General features: G+C 42.9%; 1 protein-coding gene across 12 annotated transcripts in view; it reads right to left on the bottom strand.

The window, feature by feature from the left end:
• The window catches only part of LOC125454981 (protein EFR3 homolog B-like), a 151,043-nt gene that overhangs the window by 72,435 nt on the left and 57,847 nt on the right, over positions 1–20,761 (bottom strand). For all 12 annotated transcript variants that reach the window (XM_059648793.1, XM_048536406.2, XM_059648796.1 and 9 more), the window contains 2 exons: positions 17,935–18,096; positions 8,525–8,636 (listed from right to left, as the gene is read on the bottom strand). In XM_059648793.1, the coding sequence (XP_059504776.1) occupies positions 8,525–8,636; positions 17,935–18,096 (274 nt within the window). The remainder of the gene's footprint in view (positions 1–8,524; positions 8,637–17,934; positions 18,097–20,761) is intronic.

The following is a 20,761-nucleotide window of genomic DNA, read 5'->3' as shown; positions in this document are numbered from 1 at the left end:
CATTCAAATTGGTGATATAAATGATGAACAACAGTAGATCCAGAACTGATTCTTGTGGCACACCACTGGTCACATGTTTCCAGTCCAAATAACAACCCTCTATCACCACATTCTGTTCTTCTGCCATCAAGCCAATTTTGTAATCAATTAGCTATCACCCCTGGGTACGATGTGATTTAACCTTACTAACCAGCTTACCAGTCTACCTGAAACCTTAACTCTGTGTTCTCCTCCACAGCTGCTGCCAGACCTGTTGAGCTTTTCCAGCAACTTTGCTTTTGTTCCTACTATATGGGACTTGTTGAAGGCCTTGTCAAATTCCACGCGGTCAACGTTTACCACTCTGTCTTCATCTATCTTCTTGGTAGCCTCTTCAATAAACTCAACCAAATTTGTGAGCTGTGATGTTCCACACTCAATGCCATTTGAAGTCTCACCGATATCTTTTACAATTGCAACAAGTTCCTACTTTTATTCTTCATTCTTAAGCAAAAATGCGAAAATTTCATTTGCATTCCTTATTACCTGCTGTATCTGCATAATAGCTTTCTGCAATTAATGCACAAGGACTCCAGATCCCTCTACGTCAAAACATTTTGAAGTTTTCTCCATTCAGATAATAAGTTGCCTCTGCCACATCTGCTCCCAGGATGAGGCATTCCACTCCCGCACATCCCAGATGTCCACGTTCATCAAGGACGGCAACTTCCCCCCTGCAGTGGTCAAGAACGCCCTCGGACGTGTCTCCTGCATTTCCCACAACACATCCCTCACACCCTGCCCCCGCAATAACCACCCAAAGAGAATACCCCTAGTCCTCACATACCACCCCACCAACCTCCCGATACAACGCATCATCCTCTGACACTTCCAGCATTTACAATCAGACCCTATCACCCAAGACATTTTTCCATCCCCACCCTTGTCTGCCTTCTGGAGAGACCACTCTCTCTGAGGCTCCCTTGTCCGCTCCACACTTCCCTCCAACCCCACCACACCCGGCACCTTCCCCTGCTACCGCAGGAAGTGCTACACTTGCCCCCGCACCTCCTCCCTCACTCCCATCCCAGGCCCCAAGATGACTTTCCACATCAAGCAGATGTTCACCAGCACATCTGCCAATGTAGTATACTGTATCCCAAGTACCCAGTGTGGCTTCCTCTACATTGGGGAAACCAAGCGATGGCTTGGGGACCGCTTTGCAGAACACCTCCGCTCGGTTTGCAATAAACAACTCCCCCTCCTATTCCTTAGACAACATGTCCATCCTGGGCCTCCTGCAGTTCCACAATGATGCCACCCGAAAATTGCAGGAACAGCAACTCATATTCCACTTGGGAACCCTGCAGCCCAATGGTATCAATGTGGACTTCACAAGCTTCAAAATCTCCCCTCCCCCCACTGCATCCCAAGACCAGCCTAACTCGTCCCCGCCTCCCTAACCTGTTCTTCCTCTCACCTATCCCCTCCTCCCACCTCAAGCCGCACCTCCATTTCCTACCTGCCAACCTCATCCCGTCCCCTTGACCTGTCCGTCCTCCCCAGACTGACCTATCCCCTCCCTACTTGCCCACCTATACTCTCCTCTCCACCTATCTTCTCCTCTATCCATCTTTGGTCTGCCTGCCCGTCTGTCCCTATTTATTTCAGAACCCTCTTCCCCCTCCCCCTTTTCTGATGAAGGGTCTAGGCCCAAAACGTCAGTTTTGGTGCTCCTTAGATGCTGCTTGGCCTGCTTGCTCATCCAGTTCCACACTTTGTTATCTTGGATTCTCCAGCATCTGCAGTTCCCATCATCTCTGATCACATTATCCTTTCACCAAACTCTTATATGATTGATCCATTTACTTCTAGAAAGTACATAAGTGTGGCAGTTTGTGTTTCCTGAAGTTTTGATTTTTTATGTACACCACCTTGTGACACGTTGGCAGCACAGTTTAAAGATCTGGCTGAACAAATTACAAGACAAATCCTTTACATGCAGCAAGAAGAGCTGGTGTGAAAAAGTGAAACATCTGTCAAGCCTCAACCTGCAGCTCTGTAAGGATTCTGTTCTTTGTCCTCGGATTGCACTTTACTCTAATCAAAAAGCATCATGTCCAAGTAACTTTGTTCCGATCTGGAGCAGCTTAATTAGTTAGACTTTGAAAGCAAGATTTAAGCTGGAACACAACTTAAATATCACATTCTGAAATGAGACTTCCCTTTAACTTTAACCTCAGAGTCAGAAAAAAATCCATGACTACTTTCTGTCCTCTCAGAAAATCAAGGTGGCATAGCAGCTCAGTGATTAGCACTGCTGCCTTACAGTGCCAGGGATCTGGGTTCAATTCCACCCTCAGGTGACTGCCCATGTGGAGTTTGCACATTCTTCCTTGTGTATGTGTAGGTTTCCTCTGGGTGCTCCAGTTTCCTCCCACAATCTAAAGATGTGCAGGTTAGGTGGATTGGCCATGCTAAATTGCCCACAGTGTCTAGGGGATGTCTGGGTGGGATGCTCTTCAGACGGTTGGTGTGGACTTGATGGGCCAAATGGCCTGCTTCCACACTGTAGAGATTCTACAAGAAAGTTAAAATATGACAGATTAGGCTGTGAAGAACCACCCATGTGGTAACATCACCTAGCAGCCAAAATAAGCTTGTAAATAAAAAGGCTTTCATAGTATGGGGCTGTTTCTGCAGCTTGCAGCTGCAAAATCAGTTTTGTTGGGGTAGCTTAGAGTTAAATCAGGGAAAACAAATCAGCGTTCAGCAGTGCCACGAGAGCAAGCAAGTAATAATCTAAGTCCAGCTAAGGCAATGACTGCTAAATAATTTGCAACTTGGAGTTGAATTAATCCTAAAAGTTCTGGAAGAAACTTGAGAGTCTGAAGATTTTGAAATAGTATTAAAAATCCTAAATTAGTTGTAAATTGACCTCAACATGTCGAAAACTCAATTAGAAGACCAAGGATTTCCCGATGATTTCACATTGCTCTTACATCACAATGAGCTGTATTTTCAGGAGTTTTTTTATTCATTCGTGGGATGTGGGCATGACTGGCTGGACAGCATTTGTTCCCCGTCTCTAGCTGCTCTTGAGAAGATAGTGACGAGCTGCCTTCTTAAATTATTGCAGTCCACATGCTGTAAGTTGACCCACAGTGCCCTTAGGGAGGGAATTCCAGGATTTTGGCACAGCAACAGTGAAGGCACAGTGATATATTTTAAGTCAGAAAGGTGAGTGGCTTGGAAGGGAAAATGCTGGTGAATTGTTCCCTCATATTTGCTGCCCTTGTCCTTCTAGGTTCTGGGGAAGGTGGGACTATTACAAATTGGACAGTCTACACCTGGGCCGGACTGGAATCAATGTCCTTGGGGGTGCTTTTGCTAATGCTGTGGGGGAGGGTTTAAACTAATGTGGCAGGGGGATGGGAACCAAATATTGGACAGAAAGGATGGAGTAACGAAAGCCTGTGGGGAACTAGATAATGAAGTCAGTGTGACTAAAGGGAAGAGTAGGCAGGGAACAGATCATGAACACAAAGGGACGGGTCGTCTGCGGTGCATTTGTTTTAATACGAGAAGTGTAGTAGATAAGGCAGATGAACTTAGGGCTTGGATTGGTACCTGGGAGAATGATGTTATTGCTATTACTGAGAGTTAGTTGAGGGAAGGGCATGTTTGGCAACTAAATATCCCAGGATATCGATGCTTCAGGCAGGATCGAGAGGGAGGCAAAAAGGGATGGAGGAGTTGCATTACTGGTCAAAGACGATATCACAGCTGTACTGAAGGAGGGCACGATGGAGGATTCGAGCAGTGAGGCAGTAAATAGGAAGGGTGCAGTAACAATGTTGGGGCTGTATTACAGGCCTCCCAACAGCGAGCGTGAGATAGAGGTACAAATATGGAAACAGATTATGGAATGGTGTAGGATAAACAGGGTGGTGGTGATGGGAGATTTTAATTTTCCCAACTTTGACTGGGATTCACTTAGTGTCAGGGATCAAGATGGAGCAGAATTCGTAAGGAGCATCCAGGAGGATTTTCTAGAGCAGTATGTATGCAGTCCAACTTGGGAAAGGGCCATACTGGACCTGGTGTTGGGGAATGAGCCCGCCCAGGTGGTTGAAATTACAGTAGGGGACTACTTTGGAAATAGCGACCACAATTCCGTAAGTTTTACAACACTCATGGACAAAGATGAGAGTGGTCCTAAAGGAAGAGTTTTAAACTGGGGGAAGGCCAACTATACCAAGATTCGACAGGATCTGAGGAATGTAGATTGGGAGAAACTGTTTGAAGGTAAATCCACATTTGATATGTGGGAGGCTTTTAAAGAGAGGTTGATTAGCGTACAGGAGAGATATGTTCTGGTGAAAATGAGGAATAGAAAAGGCCAGATTAGGGAACCATGGATGACAGGTGATATTGTGAGACTAGCCAAGAGGAAAAGGAAGCATACATGAGGTCTAGGCGACTGGAGACAGACGAAGCATTGGAAGGATATCAGGAATTAAGAGGGCTAAAAGGAGACATGAGATATCTTTAGCAATCATGGTTAAGGAAAATCCCAAAGCCTTTTATTCATATATAAAGAGCAAGAGGGTAATGAGAAAAAGGATTGGTCAACTCAAGGACAAAGATGGAAAGTTATACGTTAGGTCAGAGAAAATGGGTGACATTCTTAACGAGTACTTTGCATCAGTATTCACCAAGGAGAGGGACATGACAGATGTTGAGGCTAGGGATAGATGTTTGCTTAGTCTCGGTCATGTCGGCATAAGAAGGGAGGAAGTGTTAGGTATCCTAAAAGGCATTAAGGCGGACATGTCCCCAGGTCCGAATGGGATCTATCCCAGGTTATTGAGGGAAGTGAGAGAGGAAATAGCCGGGGCCTTAACAGATATCTTTGCAGCATCCTTAAACACTGGTGAGGTCCCAGAGGACTGGTGAATTGCTAACGTTGTCCCCTTGTTTAAGAAGGGTAGCAGGGATAATCCAGGCAATTATCGACCGGTGAGCCTGACGTCAGTGTTAGGGAAGCTACTGGAGAAGATACTAAGGGATAGGATCTATTCCCATTTGGAAGAAAATGGGCTTATCAGTGATAGGCAACATGGTTTTGTACAGGGAAGGTCATGTCTTACCAACTTAATAGAATTCTTGGAGAACGTAACAAAGTTGATTGATGAGCGAAAGGCTGTAGATGTCATATATATGGACTTCAGTAAGGTGATTGATAAGGTTCCCCATGGCAGGCTGATGGAGAAAGTAAAGTCGCATGGGGTCCAGGGTGTACTTGCTAGATGGATAAAAAACTGGCTGGGCAACAGAAGACAGAGAGTACCAGTGGAAGGGGATTTCTCAAATTGGAGACCTGTGACCAGCGGTGTTCCACAGGGATATGTGCTGGGACCACTGTTGTTTGTGATATACGTAAATGATGTGGAGGAAGGTGTAGGTGGTCTGATCAGCAAGTTTGCAGATGACACGAAGATTGGTGGAGTAGCAGATAGTGACGGGGACTGTCAGAGATTATAGCAGAATATAGATAGATCGGAGAGTTGGACAGATAAATGGCAAATGGTGCTCAATCCAGGAAAATGCGAGGTGGCGCATTTTGGAAGATCTAATTCAAGAGCAAACTATACAGTAAATGTAAAAGTCCTGGGGAAAATTGATGTACAGAGAGATCTGGGTGTTCAGGTCCATTGTTTCATGAAGGTGGCAACGCAGGTCAATAGAGTCGTCAAGAAGGCACACGGCATGCTTTCCTTCATCGGACGGGGTATTGAGTACAAGAGTTGGCAGGTCATATTACAGTTGTATAAGACTTTGGTTCGACCACATTTAGAGTATTACGTACAGTTCTAGTCGCTACATTACCAAAAGGATGTGGATGTTTTGGAGAGGGTGCAGAGGAGGTTCACCAAGATGTTGCCTGGCATGGAGGGCGCTAGCTATGAAGAAAAGTTGAGTAGATTAGGATTATTTTCATTAGAAGGATGGAGATTGAAGGGTGACATGATTGATGTCTACAAAATCATGAGGGGTATAGACAAGGTGGATAGCAAGAAGCTTTTTCCCAGATTGTGGGACTCAGTTAATAGGAGTCATGAGTTCAAAGTGAGAGGAGGAAAGTTTAAGGGAGATATGTGTTGAAAGTTCTTTACGCAGAGGGTGGTGGGTGCCTGGAACGCGTTGCCAATGGAGGTGGTAGACACAGACACAATAGTGTCTTTTAAGATGTATCTGGGCAGGTACATGGATGGGCAGGGAGCAAAGGGATACAGACCCTTAGAAAATAGATGACAGGTTTAGACAGATGATCTCGATTGGCGCAGGCTTGGAGGGCCGAAGGGCCTGTTCCTGTGCCGTAAATTTGTTTGTTCTTTGTTCTTGTTCTGTTCTAGATGTTTTTGTTCATGAGATTGGAAGGTCCTACCTGAGGAAACTTGGTGGGTTTGAGTGGGATGCTCTTTGAAGGGTTGCTACAGATTCAGTGGGCTGAATGTTCTCTTTCTGCACTGAAGGAATTCCATGATTCTAATTAGTTGCAGGAAGTATCATTCCCATGGCTGGAATAGGAAGGAAGAGTGGAGAAGGGTCCAGAATAAGGGGATAATTACAGAATAAAGGGCAAGAACAGATGTTGCTGGAAAAGCTCAGCAGGTCTGGCAGCTCTGTGAAGAATAAATCAGAGTTAACATTTCGGTTCCGGTGACCCTTCCTCAGAACTCAGATGCTGCCAGACCTGCTGAGGTTTTCCAGCAATTTCTGTTTTTGTTCTTGATTTACAGCATCCTTTCAGTTCTTACAGAACAAAGGGCTTTTGATTTAGAACTGAGAAAATAAACAGTTTCTTCACTCACTGGGTGATGAGTTTTCAGAACTGACTGTGTCAGATAGATCAATCTTTGAATGTAATCAAAACAGAGACTGATGGACTTTTAGATACTAATGAAATCAAGGGAAGTGAGGTTAGTGAGGAAATAAGGTGTTAGTAATGAATAGAGATTGGACAGACTGGGGCTGCTTACCTAGAAGCCGAAGTGATTGAGGGGGGACATGATTGAGATGTATAAAATTGACGACCACATATATAGTTGACAGGAAGGAACTTTTCCTATTGGTGGTGGGATCCATGACTTGGGGCAAAGCTTTAAGCCATGGGACAAGCCTCCATGAGACAGTGTGGAAGCAGGCCATTTGGCCCATCAAGTCCACACCAACCCTCTGAAGAGCATCCCACCCAGACACCCTCTAGTGGAGATGTAAGGAAAGGTATTTTTTTCACCAAGAGTATGGTGGGAATCTGGAACTTAATGTCCAAAGAATGGTAGAAGCAGCAGCTCTCTTAATGTTTAAGGGTCTGTACTGTGCTGTACTGTTCTATGTTCTATGTGCACTTGTTATGCCAAGTAATACAGGCTGTGGACCAAGTGCTGGAAAATAGAATTAGAATAGTTAGGTGTTTCTTTTTGATGGCACAGATGTAATGGACCAAAAGGCCTTTGTCAGTGCTGCAGACTTTGATGACTCTATACGCAAACCTAGACATTGGTGCAGGTGCAATCACGCTTCCAGTTCAGAGATTTAAAAAATGTAGCCAACAAAATCGGCAAGTGATGATTCAACTAATACTGCTGAACCCACTGCATAAAATTCCATCCCTGAGATTCATTAGAATTAAGCCTCACCCCAGAAACTCATCCTGATCATACCTGGTATTTTATATTGTGGATATCACAGTCTAGTGATTGGGCCTATCAGCATGCAAGGAATTGTCTTTGATCAATATACATGTTCTTTCACAAGAATGATGAAGACCACAGGCCACAAAGAACACCATTGGAAATCCTGTGCTGACACTGGGAAAAGATCATCCAACGCTACAACACGGATCATCAACAAAAGTAGAATCATTTGAACCAAATTTGTATACCCATTCTGAACATGCACATTTCACCACACTGTGCATCCAACGTTGGAGATTATAATTGGCTGAAAACATGTGGGCATGCCTTTCCAATCATCACTCATTATGGTGCATTGCTAGATAGACAGGGGAATATGAAAGAATCACATGACTGCCATGTAGGTAATGAAGAGCACAACCTGAATATTAGTCGGAAAGGTCAAGTCTAACAACAGATTGATAGCACTTGGAATCCATCAGAAATCATCAGTATATGTTCGGTGCCAAGATTATATCAATCCAAACAAGAAGTAACATGATAGTCTAATGAAACAGCTGTCAAGTCAGAAAAATACCACACTGAAAGGCCCAAATGCAAACAAAACATGGTCCAAGAAACACCACAAGCACAGAGCCCCTGAACAGCATTCTGAAAATAGCTTCCAGCAAATATCTCCATAACTAAAGCTGGACTGATATGTTTCAGATATTTGCAATTTTAATGCTGTATGTTAAAGTATATTCAGACACAATGTTAGTTAGGTTATTTTGGATTATGAGTAGTTTTATTCTTTAAAGGTAATTTCGAAGAAAAGAAGTATTGTGATATAACGTGCTTACCCTGGCTTTCCGACATCTAGAACCTGGTGAACTGCAGGTAGTGGAACTTTTCCCATGATAAACAACATGACCTCTGATCTTTGATAGGCAGGTAATGTATTTGCAAAAGCACCTGAAGAAGAAAGAGAAATTAAAGTAACAGGAAAGGTGGGAGCACCATTATCAAGTCACAGCACTCTGTCAGCAAACTGCAGTGCACTGTCAGCAAGTCACAGCATGCCAACAACATGTTGCAGCGCACCGTCAGCAACAGTCACAGTGCACCGTCAGCACAGCATTAGCCATTTGTGCTCATTCACTTTTAATGAGGTTTTACACTTCAGAAATAAACAGATGGGGAGTAGTTTCATGAAGGTCAATAGAGGTGAAACATCTAGAAAGGACAATAAAAGGATATTTTATATTCTAAACAAGTTAGTCAATCACTGTGTGTGCACCAGACAGACAGACTGACCATAAGGCCACAAGATATAGGAGCAGAACTGGGCCGTTTGGCTCCACCTTTCAATAACAACTGCAATGTTTCTCAATCCCATTGTCCTGCCTGCTTCCTGAAACCTTTGATGTCCTTACAAACCAAGAACATGCTAGAAGCTGATTTCATAAATTTGCTTCAGAGTAAAGGGCTCATTCCTATGTTGTACAGTTCTCTGTTTTATGTTCTATACTGTGTGAAGCTTTGGTATCCATATTTAATGAAGAATATGCTTTCATGGCGGGTGAATAGCAAAGATTTACTAGATTGGTTTTTGCCATAAGCAAAACTGACAAAAATTGTGTCATATTGTCTGTAATTTAGAAGAATGCAAATTTATTAGATTGAAACATATACATAATTCAGAATGGAAACAAGAACTGATAATACTAGAAATATCAGCTGGCCCAGCAGCATCTGAGGAGAGAAAAACAGAATTAATGATGAAAGGAGTCAACAGAGTAGATACTGGGAGGCTGTTTTGACTGATCGGTGGATGCTCCAACGTTGAGTATCTTTAAAACTGGAATAGTTAAATGTCTGGTTTCTCAGAGAATCAGGTAGCATGTGGAGCAGCTGAGAAAGTGAATTTGTGACAAAAGATCAATCATGTTTGTATTCAGTGTAGGATTGAAGAAGTCATGTTCAGGTTGTACAGGACATTGGTGAGGCCTCTTCTAGAGTACTGGTTACCCTGTTATAGGAACTATTAAGGTGGGGGGGGTGTGTGTGTTGGGGCGGGGGGAAGAGTTCAGAAAAAAATTCCTGAATGTTGCCAGGAGTGGAAGCTTTGAGTAATATGGAGGAACTAGACAGGCTTGGACGTTTTTTCACTGGAGTGGAGGAGGTTGAAGGGTGACCTTCTAGAGGTTTTTAAAGTCATGAGGGGTATAGATGAGCTGAATGGTAGGTGTCTTTTCCAAACAGGAGGTGATTTCAAGACTAGGGAGCATATTTTTAAGGTGTGAGGAGAAAAATTTAAGAAAGATATGAGGGGCAACATCTACACAGAGAGTAGTTTGTGTATGGAATGAACTTCCAGTGGAAGTCGTGGACGTGGGTAGAGTTACAATGCTTAAAAGACATTTAGAAAAGTAAATGGGCCAAGTGCAGGCAGGTAGGACTAATTTTGTTTCGGATTATTGTTGGCATGGACAGTTGGACCAAAGGGTCTGTTTCCCCGCAGTATGACTGTATGCATAACTCTAAAAGTGATTGCTTAGTTTATGTTAGGTATCTCAAGGAGAAACACCAGTTGCAGGGAAAAAAAACAGTATGAGTACGCAGAAAATCATTGGGTGGACTGTGTGCAGCTGTACCAGCCTGAGCAAGGAGCCCTAGTGTGGAGATAGTGGTAACACTTCACTGGAGATTTTGGTATTTGTAAGAATGTTACTGAGATGAAAGGAATATTGCAAATTTGAATCCTTGCTAATGATTGTAATGAAGTGCTTTCGCAACCATTTTGTCGGGTGTAATAATGTTCATGTTTTCTTGTTTAAGAATTATTTTTGAGTTAAAAGTACAATGACACGAAAAGACATTAAGGTGGACAAGTCCCCAGGTCCAGATGGGATCTATCCCAGGTTATTGAGGGAAGCAAGAGAGGAAATAGCCAGGGCCTTAACAGATATCTTTGCAGCGTCCTTAGACACGGGTGAGGTCCCAGACAACTGGAGACTTTCTAATTTTGTCCCCTTGTTTAAGAAGGGCAGCAAGGATAATCCAGGTAATTATCGACCGGTGAGCCTGACGTCAGTGGTAGGGAAGCTACTGGAGAAGATACTGAGGGATAGGATCTATTCTCATTTGGAAGAAAATGGGCTTATCAGTGATAGGCAACATGGTTTTGTACAGGAAAGGTCATGTCTTACCAATTTAATAGAATTCTTTGAGGACGTGACAAAGTTGATCGATGAGGGAAAGGCTGTAGATGTCATATACATGGACTTCAGTGAGGCGTTTGATAAGGTTCCCCATGGCAGGCTGATGGAGAAAGTGAAGTCACATGGGGTCCCGGATGTACTAGCTAGATGGATAAAAAACTGGCTAGGCAACAGGAGACAGAGGGTAGTAGTAGAAGGGAGTTTCTCAAATTGGAGACCTGTGACCAGTGGTGGTCCACAGGGATCTGTGCTGGGGCCACTGTTGTTTGTGATATACGTAAATGATCTGGAGGAAGGTGTAGGTGGTCTGATCAGCAAGTTTGCTGAGGACACTGAGATTGGTGGAGTAGCTGATAGTGAAGGGGACTGTCAGAGATTACAGCAGAATATAGATAGGGCAGATAAATGGCAGATGGAGTTCAATCCGGGCAAATACATGGTGATGCATTTTGGAAGATCTAATTTAAGGGCGAACTATACAGTAAATGGAAAAGTCCTAGGGAAAATTGATGAACAGAGAGATCTGGGTGTTCAGGTCCATTGTTCCCTGAAGGTGACAACACAAGTCAATAGGGTGGTCAAAAAGGCATATGGCATGCTTTCCTTCATTGGGCGGGTTATTGAGTACAAGAGTTGGCAGGTCATGTTATCATGTTGTATAGGACTTTGGTTCGGCCACATTTGGAGTACTGTGTGCAGTTCTGGTTGCCACATTACCAAAAGGATGTGGATGCTTTGGAGAGGATGCAGAGGAGGTTCACCAGGATGTTGCTTGGTATGGAGGGTGCTAGCTATGAAAAGAGGTTGAGTAAATTAGGATTATTTTCATTAGAAAGATGGAGATTGAGGGGGGACCTGATTGAGGTCTACAAAATCATGAGGGGTATAGACAGGGTGGATAGCAAAAAGCTTTTTCCCAGAGTGGGGGACTCAATTATTAGGGGTCATGAGTTCACAGTGAGAGGAGGAGAGTTTCAGGGAGATATGCATGGAAAGTTCTTTACACAGGGGGTGGTGGGTGCCTGGAACGCGTTGCTAGCGAAGGTGGTAGACACGGACACGTTAGCGTCTTTTTAAGATATATTTGGACAGGTATATGGATGGGCAAGGAGCAAATGGACAGAGACCGTTAAAAAATAGATGATAGATTAGACAGAGGATCTTGATCGGCGCAGGCTTGGAGGGCCGAAGGGCCTGTTCCTGTGCTGTAGGTTTCTTTGTTCAAAGGTTTCACGCTATTATGAATGCGTTCAGTAACTAACCTTCATGGTCAAAAGAAAATAAATGAGGGTCCATGAAACCAGGTTTCACTCAGGGATCTGACGTGCCTGACATTAACACCAGCTGGGATCTTACTAATTGGATGTGGATGTTGCTGGCTGGACCAGCATGTACTGTCCATCCCTAATTATCGCCTCACAGCGCCAGGGATCTGAGTTCGATTCCACCCTCAGGCGACTGTCTGTGTGGAGTTTGCACATTCCCCCTGTGTCTGCGTGGGTTTTCTCTGGGTGCTCCAGTTTCCTCCCACAGTTCAAAGGTGTGCAGGCTAGGTGGATTGGTCATGCTAAATTGCCCACAGTGTTCAGGGATGTGTAGGTTAGGTGGGTTATAGGGGATGGGTTTGGGTGGATGCTCTGAGGGTCAGTGTGGACATGTTGGGCCAAACGGCATGTTTCCACACTGTAGGGATTTTATGAAGATGGTCGTGAGTTGCCTTCTTGAAACAATTATACTGATGGGATATAGATACATCCTCAGTACTTTCAGGAAGGGAGTTCCAGGATATTGACCCAGTGACAGTGAAGGAGCAATGATATATCTCCAAGTTAGAAAGGCGAATGGCTTTGAGGTAAATTTGCAGGTGGTGTTGCTCCTACATATCTACTGCCATTGCCCTTCAAGATGTTAGTGGTCATGAGTTTAGGAGATCCTGCCTAAGGGACCTTGATGAATTCCTGCAATGACTGCCATATGCTAAAGCCAAATTTGTAGACACAAAATTAGGTGGAGAAGCAGGTTGTGGAAGGGATTCAAACAGTTTACAGAGAGATACTGCTGTGTTCAGTCGAATCATACAAGTTTAAAGGAGGCCATTTGACCCATCTGTACCATCTCTGAAAAGAGCTACCCAGCTAGTCCCATTCTTCACCCTTATCTCTATAGCCCGCTCAACAAAATATTTTCAAATTATATATCCAGCTATTTTTTGAAACCACTTCCATTACTTTCTCAGGCAGTAGATTCCAAATCTTAACAACTTTGAGTAAAGAAGCTTCTCCTCATCTCATTCTTTGCTCTCTTACTGACAATCTTGAAATTATGACTGCTTGTCACTGACATGCCAGCTCATGGAAACAGAATATCCTTCTTTACTTTGTCAATACTGTTTGCAACTTTGAATACGTCAGTAACGTCACTTCTTAATCTTCTCTGTGGAAAGGCGAACAAGCCCAATTTCTCTAATCTTTCCTTGAGCCTAAAATTCCTTAATCCTTGTATCATTCTGGTAGATCTCCTTTGTATTCCGTCCAGGGTTTTAACACTCTTCCTTAAGATAAGGTGCCCAGAACAGAACACAATACTCCAAATATGATCCGACCAATGATTACAAAGGTATAGTATCACTTCCTGGCTTTATACTCTATGCTGTTATTTATAAATCTAAGGATCCTATAAGATTTCTTAACAACTGTTTCAATTGGGGCGGCACGGTGGCTAATGGCCTTACAGCACCAGGGACCTGGGTTGATTCCACCCTCGGGCGTCAGTCTGTGTGGAGCTTGCATATTCTCCCCATGTCTGCATGGGTTTCCTCCAGGTCTTCCTCCCGCAGTCCAGAGATGTGCAAGGTAGGTGGATTGGCCATGCTAAATTGCCCATAGTGTTCAGGGATGTGTAGATTAGATGGCTGAGAGGGAATGGATCTGGGTGGGATTCTCTGACAGCCTGGAGTTGTTGGGGTGAAGAGCCTGTTTCCTCACTGTAGGGATTCTATGGTCTATGAACTTGCCTGGCCACCTTCAGAGAATTATGCACTTGAGCCCTGAGGTCCCTTTGCTCCTGTACTCCCCTCAAGGTTGTACTATTGAGCCTATATTGTCTTTCCACGTTTCTTCTCCCAAAATGCATTACCTTTCATTTCTTTTCATTCATCTGCCATTTTGGCCAACTTGTCAGTGTCCCTCCGAAATCACTCAGTGTCACCCTCACAATTCATTGTTCTCTCTAGCTTAGTAACATCTGTAAATTTAGAGATTTTGCACACAACACCCATCTCCAGGTTGTTTATGTAAATCAGAAAAGACAATGGTTACAACAAATTCCCTAGGGCACCTCACTTTCAACTCATCCTGAGTATGAGAATGCCCATTTAAACATTTCCTCTATTTCCAACCTTTTAACTAACTTGTAACCCAGGCTGCCAAGGACCCATCAATTCCAAACAATTCAGATTTTCTAACCATGCCATGCCATGTGACATTGTATCAAATGCTTTCTGAAAATCCAAATACACAACATTCACAGCACTACCCTGATCCACTGCCTGTGTCACCTCGTCAAAGAACTCAATTACGTTTGTCAGATGTGACCTGCCTTTGTCACAACCATATTGACTGCCTACTAGTACCTTATTTTCTGTTGAAGTGTATTTATTTTATCCCATATTATGGCCTTCATCAGTTTTCCCACTATTGATGTCAAGCCGATATGTCTATAGTTTCCTAGGTTGTCCTTTGGCCTTCTCAAATGCAATGGCATCACATTTACAGTCCTATTTAATCCTACGTTCAGATAGGTTTGGAAGATTTCTGTCAACAAAGTAGGTTTAAGTGGGCAGAAAGTGGGAAAACATGAAGTTGTTTATTTTGGAAGGGAAAACTAAAGAACAAAACATAGTTTAAATGGAGACTTTGAGGAAACAGGAGGCAAGTTACTCGTTGAAGAATTCCTAGCCTCTATCTTAATCTTGTAGCTATAATATTTTCAAAACTGGTCTGGTTCACATTCTGGTTAACACCCAGCATGTTGGCATTGGGAGATCCAGCTTTGGCAATGCCATTGAACATCAAGGGCAGATAGTTATACTCCCTCTTATTGGAGAAGGTCATTGCCAGAACTTGTGTGGCATGTATATTATGTGCAACTTCTCAGCTCAATCACAATCATGTCCAGGTCTGGTTGCATTTAGGCTCAGGCGGTTTCAGTAACGGAGAATTTCTCATCAGCAAACATCCCATTCCTGGGCTTATTTCAGAGGTAAGGAAATTGTTGAAATAGCTGAAGGTGCTAGCATAGGACTGGTCAATGGGTCAGAATGCTGCCAATATTCCTGGACATATCATTATAGAACATAGAACAGTACAGCACAGAACAGGCCCTTCAGCCCACAATGTTGTGCCGACCATTTATCCTCATGTATGCACCCTCAAATTTCTGTGACCATATACATGTCCAGCAGTCTCTTAAATGACCCCAATGACCTTGCTTCCACAACTGCTGCTGGCAACGCATTCCATGCTCTCACAACTCTCTGAGTAAAGAACCTGCCTCTGACATCCCCTCTATACTTTCCACCAACCAGCTTAAAACTATGACCCCTCGTGCTAGCCATTTCTGCCCTGGGAAATAGTCTCTGGCTATCAACTCTATCTATGCCTCTCATTATCTTGTATACCTCAATTAGGTCCCCTCTCCTCCTCCTTTTCTCCAATGAAAAGAGACCGAGCTCAGTCAACCTCTCTTCATAAGATAAGCCCTCCAGTCCAGGCAGCATCCTGGTAAACCTCCTCTGAACCCTCTCCAAAGCATCCACATCTTTCCTATAATAGGGCGCCCAGAACTGGACGCAGTATTCCAAGTGCGGTCTAACCAAAGTTTTATAGAGCTGCAACAAGATCTCACGACTCTTAAACTCAATCCCCCTGTTAATGAAAGCCAAAACACCATATGCTTTCTTAACAACCCTGTCCACTTGGGTGGCCATTTTAAGGGATCTATGTATCTGCACACCAAGATCCCTCTGTTCCTCCACGCTGCCAAGAATCCTATCCTTAATCCTGTACTCAGCTTTCAAATTCGACCTTCCAAAATGCATCACCTCGCATTTATCCAGGTTGAACTCCATCTGCCACCTCTCAGCCCATCTCTGCATCCTGTCAATGTCCCGCTGCAGCCTACAACAGCCCTCTACACTGTCAACGACACCTCCGACCTTTGTGTCGTCTGCAAACTTGCTGACCCATCCTTCAATTCCCTCGTCCAAGTCATTAATAAAAATTACAAACAGTAGAGGCCCAAGGACAGAGCCCTGTGGAACCCCACTCACCACTGACTTCCAGGCAGAATATTTTCCTTCTACTACCACTCGCTGTCTTCTGTTGGCCAGCCAATTCTGTATCCAAGCAGCTAAGTTCCCCTGTATCCCATTCCTCCTGACCTTCTGAATGAGCCTACCATGGGGAACCTTATCAAATGCCTTACTGAAGTCCATATACACCACATCCACAGCTCGACCCTCATCAACTTTTCTAGTCACATCCTCAAAAAACTCGATAAGGTTTGTAAGGCATGACCTACCCCTCACAAAGCCGTGTTGACTGTATCAACTCCTTTGTCTATCAAACTGCTCTTCTCTCTCTTTGGGCTGTATCCCCACCTATCGTTTAGTCTTACTCCCTCCCCACACCCTCTATTCTGCAGCAAACCAACAATTTCCTTGCTATCATTAGTTCTGGGAAGGGCTACTGGACCCGAAACGCTAATTTTAATTTTTCTTTACAGATGCTGCCAGACCCGCTGAGCTTTTCCAGAAACTTCTGATTTTGTTTTACAGCATCTTCAGTTCTTTCAGTTTTTATGCTAAACACCTTCTTAAGCACCTATCTAGCTGTGATGCAAATTTCAAAGATTTATGTAGCCGAACCATGGTTTCTCTGTTTGACAGTACTACCCAGGGCCCTACTATTAACTGTGTAAGCCTTGTCATTGTTCATTTTACCAAAATGCAACATCGTACATTTATCCAATTTAAACTCCACCTGTCTCTGTCAGCGCATTGGCCCAATTGATCAAGATCCCTCGTAACCTTACATAACCTTCTTCACTGTCCACTACGTCTTCAATTTTAGTGTCATCTGCAAACTTACTAACTACATGTCCATTACCTCAGTTCAGCATTGTATGGCTTTCTCTTATAAGCTGGGAGAAGAAGCACAGCCTTTTCGTCTTATTTACCAAATGTGGGCAGGGAGTGCAGTGGTGGGTGTCTTTGATGGTTGTGTACCAATCATTGAGGGATTTTGGGCCTCTGGTGAGGCAGGTGACATGCTGGTGGTTTCTTAGTAGCACACTCTTGAGATTGGCCTGGTTGAAGTCACTGGCTAATGCTGAACAAGGCCTCAAAGGTATACTGTCTCAAGGCTATTTGTGATGGTATATATTTCATTTAGTGCTTCTATTTCTTGTGAATCAAATTAAAATGTCTGTCTAAAATTTGTTTTTGGGAGAGCTTTGCACTTGAATATTGCCAATTTGCCATCTAATATGCATTAACACTGAATTGTGGCTTCTTTGGACATTGATTCAAAAAATACTTTTCTCACCAATACTGAAGCAGTCTGCCGGGCCAATCGCACATGTAAAAGAGAAAGTTGCCATAGTCTTACCGGATCATAGGGCTGTTCTCACATTAGACCCCTGAGGGTCACCATGTCTCAGGTGAAGGCAGAGGTACCGTCCCTCCTGGTACCCTCAGCCAGTGCAGAAATTGAACCGAAGCTATTGACGTCACTCTGCATCACAAACCAGCCTTCTCATCAATTGAGTTAACCATCCAATTTACCATAGATTATGTTGATAAACCGTAACAACTTTTCTAATTCCCAATCTAGAAAGCTAAAAATTCATAAGAAGTAATCGTACTTAACAGGGTTATGTGCCCCTTCTGGTGTTCAGGCGGGATATGCAGAAAGTTAGACTTCTTTGCATTAACCAATTGCTAAGAATGAGTAAAAGGCTAAGATAGACTAAAGAGGTTGTTCACTTACCAATGGTCTTGATAACAGCTTCCTGAAAAATCCTTTCCTCATGCTCTTTAATGATCTGGTTACTGACATTGGTGGTTGAATCATACTTGCCAGTCAGCTCATAGTCAATGCTGAGGCGAAGATGTCTCAGCAGTGTGTTGAATACCTCCAACACTGTGGGCCCTGTGTAAGGAGGTAATACAGAAATTGAATGCTGAGAGATAGCACCTTGATAAATACCAGTGATGTTGCAGAACATGATCAAAAATTTAGCATCATGGAATAGCCTTTGTGTGGTGACACTTTTAGATTATACATTTCAAACTAAGTCAACCATGTCACTGAAACATTTCCATGGATGTTGGATTGTCCTCATCACAAACATGGGCAGCCTTGTATATGAGGAAAAAGCTAAACAGTTGACACGATCAACACTCACCCAAAATCAGCAAGCACTCAGATGGAATGATTATTTGCTGACACTATGACTATCATCACAGAGAAAGCAGCTACATTCAGGATATATCCATGTCATTAATTTTTTCCTTATCTATGCCAGTTATTCTCAATAATGCTGGATTCTCCAGCATCTGCAGTTCCCATTATCACTCACACATTCTCAATAATGACCTGCATTATCCCATCTTCTGTGGCAATCTAGATACCAGGATTCTAACCAGAGTGCATTTCAGGCATCCCTTCACCATCTACCCTCAGCTTTGAGCTTCAAGGATTTGTCTTCTCCCATAACCCACCAATGTCTCTGGTTGCACTTTAAGTTTCAGTCAAGAGATTTATTATTTTTCTGATGCTTGAATTGTGATTGTCAATTTAGAGACAAAAAAGTAGCCCGAAAGCTGCAGTGGTTCAAGAAGGCATCCCACCACACCTTCTGAAGGGCAACAAGACATGGACAATAAATGCTGGTCCAGCCAGTGACACCTCCATCTCATGAATCAATTTTTAAAAAGCTTTAAATTTGTTGCTCTACTGTATGGTGCCCTGCACACCTCACAACCACCCAAAGACAAGCTTGAGCTGTGTTACCAAACACTAGATTATTATTCACATCTGTATGCACTGGATTTAAATAAAAGTTTTGGAGTTACTGTTGCATATTGCATTCTCCATGGCAAAATCTTGTCAATCAGAATCAACTTGCCATTCAATTATACTCTATTTCTCATTCAGTTTAAATTGTTATTTCCTTTGACATTTGGAATTCCTGAGATTCAATCCTGATGATTGCAATATGAAAAATTTCAATAGCATGTAGCTGTTTTCGGCGATACTGAAGTTTTGTACTACCAAGTCATGATTCACACATTGGAATATGTAAGTGTTATGCTACATGCTGGCAATTGTGAAAAAGAAGGTATTGGTGGGAGTAACTTATTAGTTCTGAACAGCTACAATACTACAGAACAGAGTATAAAGGAAGAAATAATGGAAGGCTTGTGAGAAAGGTAACAAACTAATCAAGGGTAACTTTAACATTCACACAGATTGAACAAATTAAATTGGTGAAGGAAGTCTATTGAACTAATTCATAGAGTATATTCAAATCAATTTCTTCAAATAATACCAGAAGTTGTTGGAAAAGTTCAGCAGTTCTGGCAGCATCTGTGAAGAACAATATCAGAGTTAACATTTCGGATCCAGTGTTCTGGGGAAGGGTCACCAGACCGGAAACGTTAACTCTGGTTTTTTTCTTCACAGATGCTGCTGGACCTGCTGAGCTTCTCTAGCAACTAAGATAACAAATTGTGGAGCTGGATGAACACAGCAGGCCAAGCAGCATCTCAGGAGCACAAAAGCTGATGTTTTGGGCCTAGACCCTTCAACTTCTGTTTTTGTTCCTAATTTGCAGCATTCACAGTTCTTTCTTCAAGCAATAGGTCTGGAACCTATTAGGAAATTGGCTATTTTGGACTTGGTAACGTGTAAGAGACAGAATTAATTAAAGACAATAAAGGAAAGGATTCTCTGGGCAAGAGTGGTCATAATATGACAGAATTTACATTCAGTTTGAGAGTGAGAAATGCAGGTCCACGACTACTTTCTTAAGCTTTAGTAAGGCCATTACAGCAATATGAAGATGGAGTCAGCAGAAGAGGATTGATTAACAAACAAAAACAGAAATTGCTGGAGAAACCCAGCACACCTTGCAGCATCAATGGAGAGAAAACAGAGTTAATGTTTTGAGTCCTGTGACCCTGGAAGGACAGTAGAGATGTAGTAGCAGACATTTAAGGAAACATTTCACAATTCTCAACAAAGATATTTTACACTGAGGATGAAAGACTATTAGGATGCTAGGTAAGGAAATTAACAAATGATATCAGATTGAGAGAAAAGCTGCAGAATGCTTCAAAGATGAGGATTGGTTAATAGTTAGGAATGGTTTAGAAATCAGCAAAGAATGACTAAAACAAAAGTTAAGGGGGATAAATTGGAGTACGAAAGAAAGGTAGCAAGAAGTAAAGAACAGACAGTAAAAACTCCTGCAAGTATATGGGAAGGAAAAGAGTAACTAACAGAACAGTAATCTCTCAGAGGGTGGGAGTACAGCACTAATAATGGGAAACAGAAAATGATAAAGGCTTTGAAAAATGATTTTGTATCTATCTTCAAGGTAGAAGCCACAAAAAATTCTGAAATTATTAGCAAGAGGCAAAAGGGAGGAGCTTGAAACAATGATTACAGGAAAAGAAATAGGAAAACTAATGGGAAAACTAACCAACAAAGCAGTTCTGTTGAACAGTCGCCAGACTTGTAATGTTAACTCTGCATTTCCATCACAGACATTCCCAGACTTGCTGAGTTTTGTCAGCAACTTCTGGTTTTG

The sequence above is a fragment of the Stegostoma tigrinum genome, chromosome 9 (assembly GCF_030684315.1).
Source record: "Stegostoma tigrinum isolate sSteTig4 chromosome 9, sSteTig4.hap1, whole genome shotgun sequence".
NCBI lineage: Eukaryota > Metazoa > Chordata > Chondrichthyes > Orectolobiformes > Stegostomatidae > Stegostoma > Stegostoma tigrinum.
The sequence above is the reverse complement of the archived record's forward strand: the minus strand, read 5'-3'. Positions and strand labels throughout refer to the sequence as shown.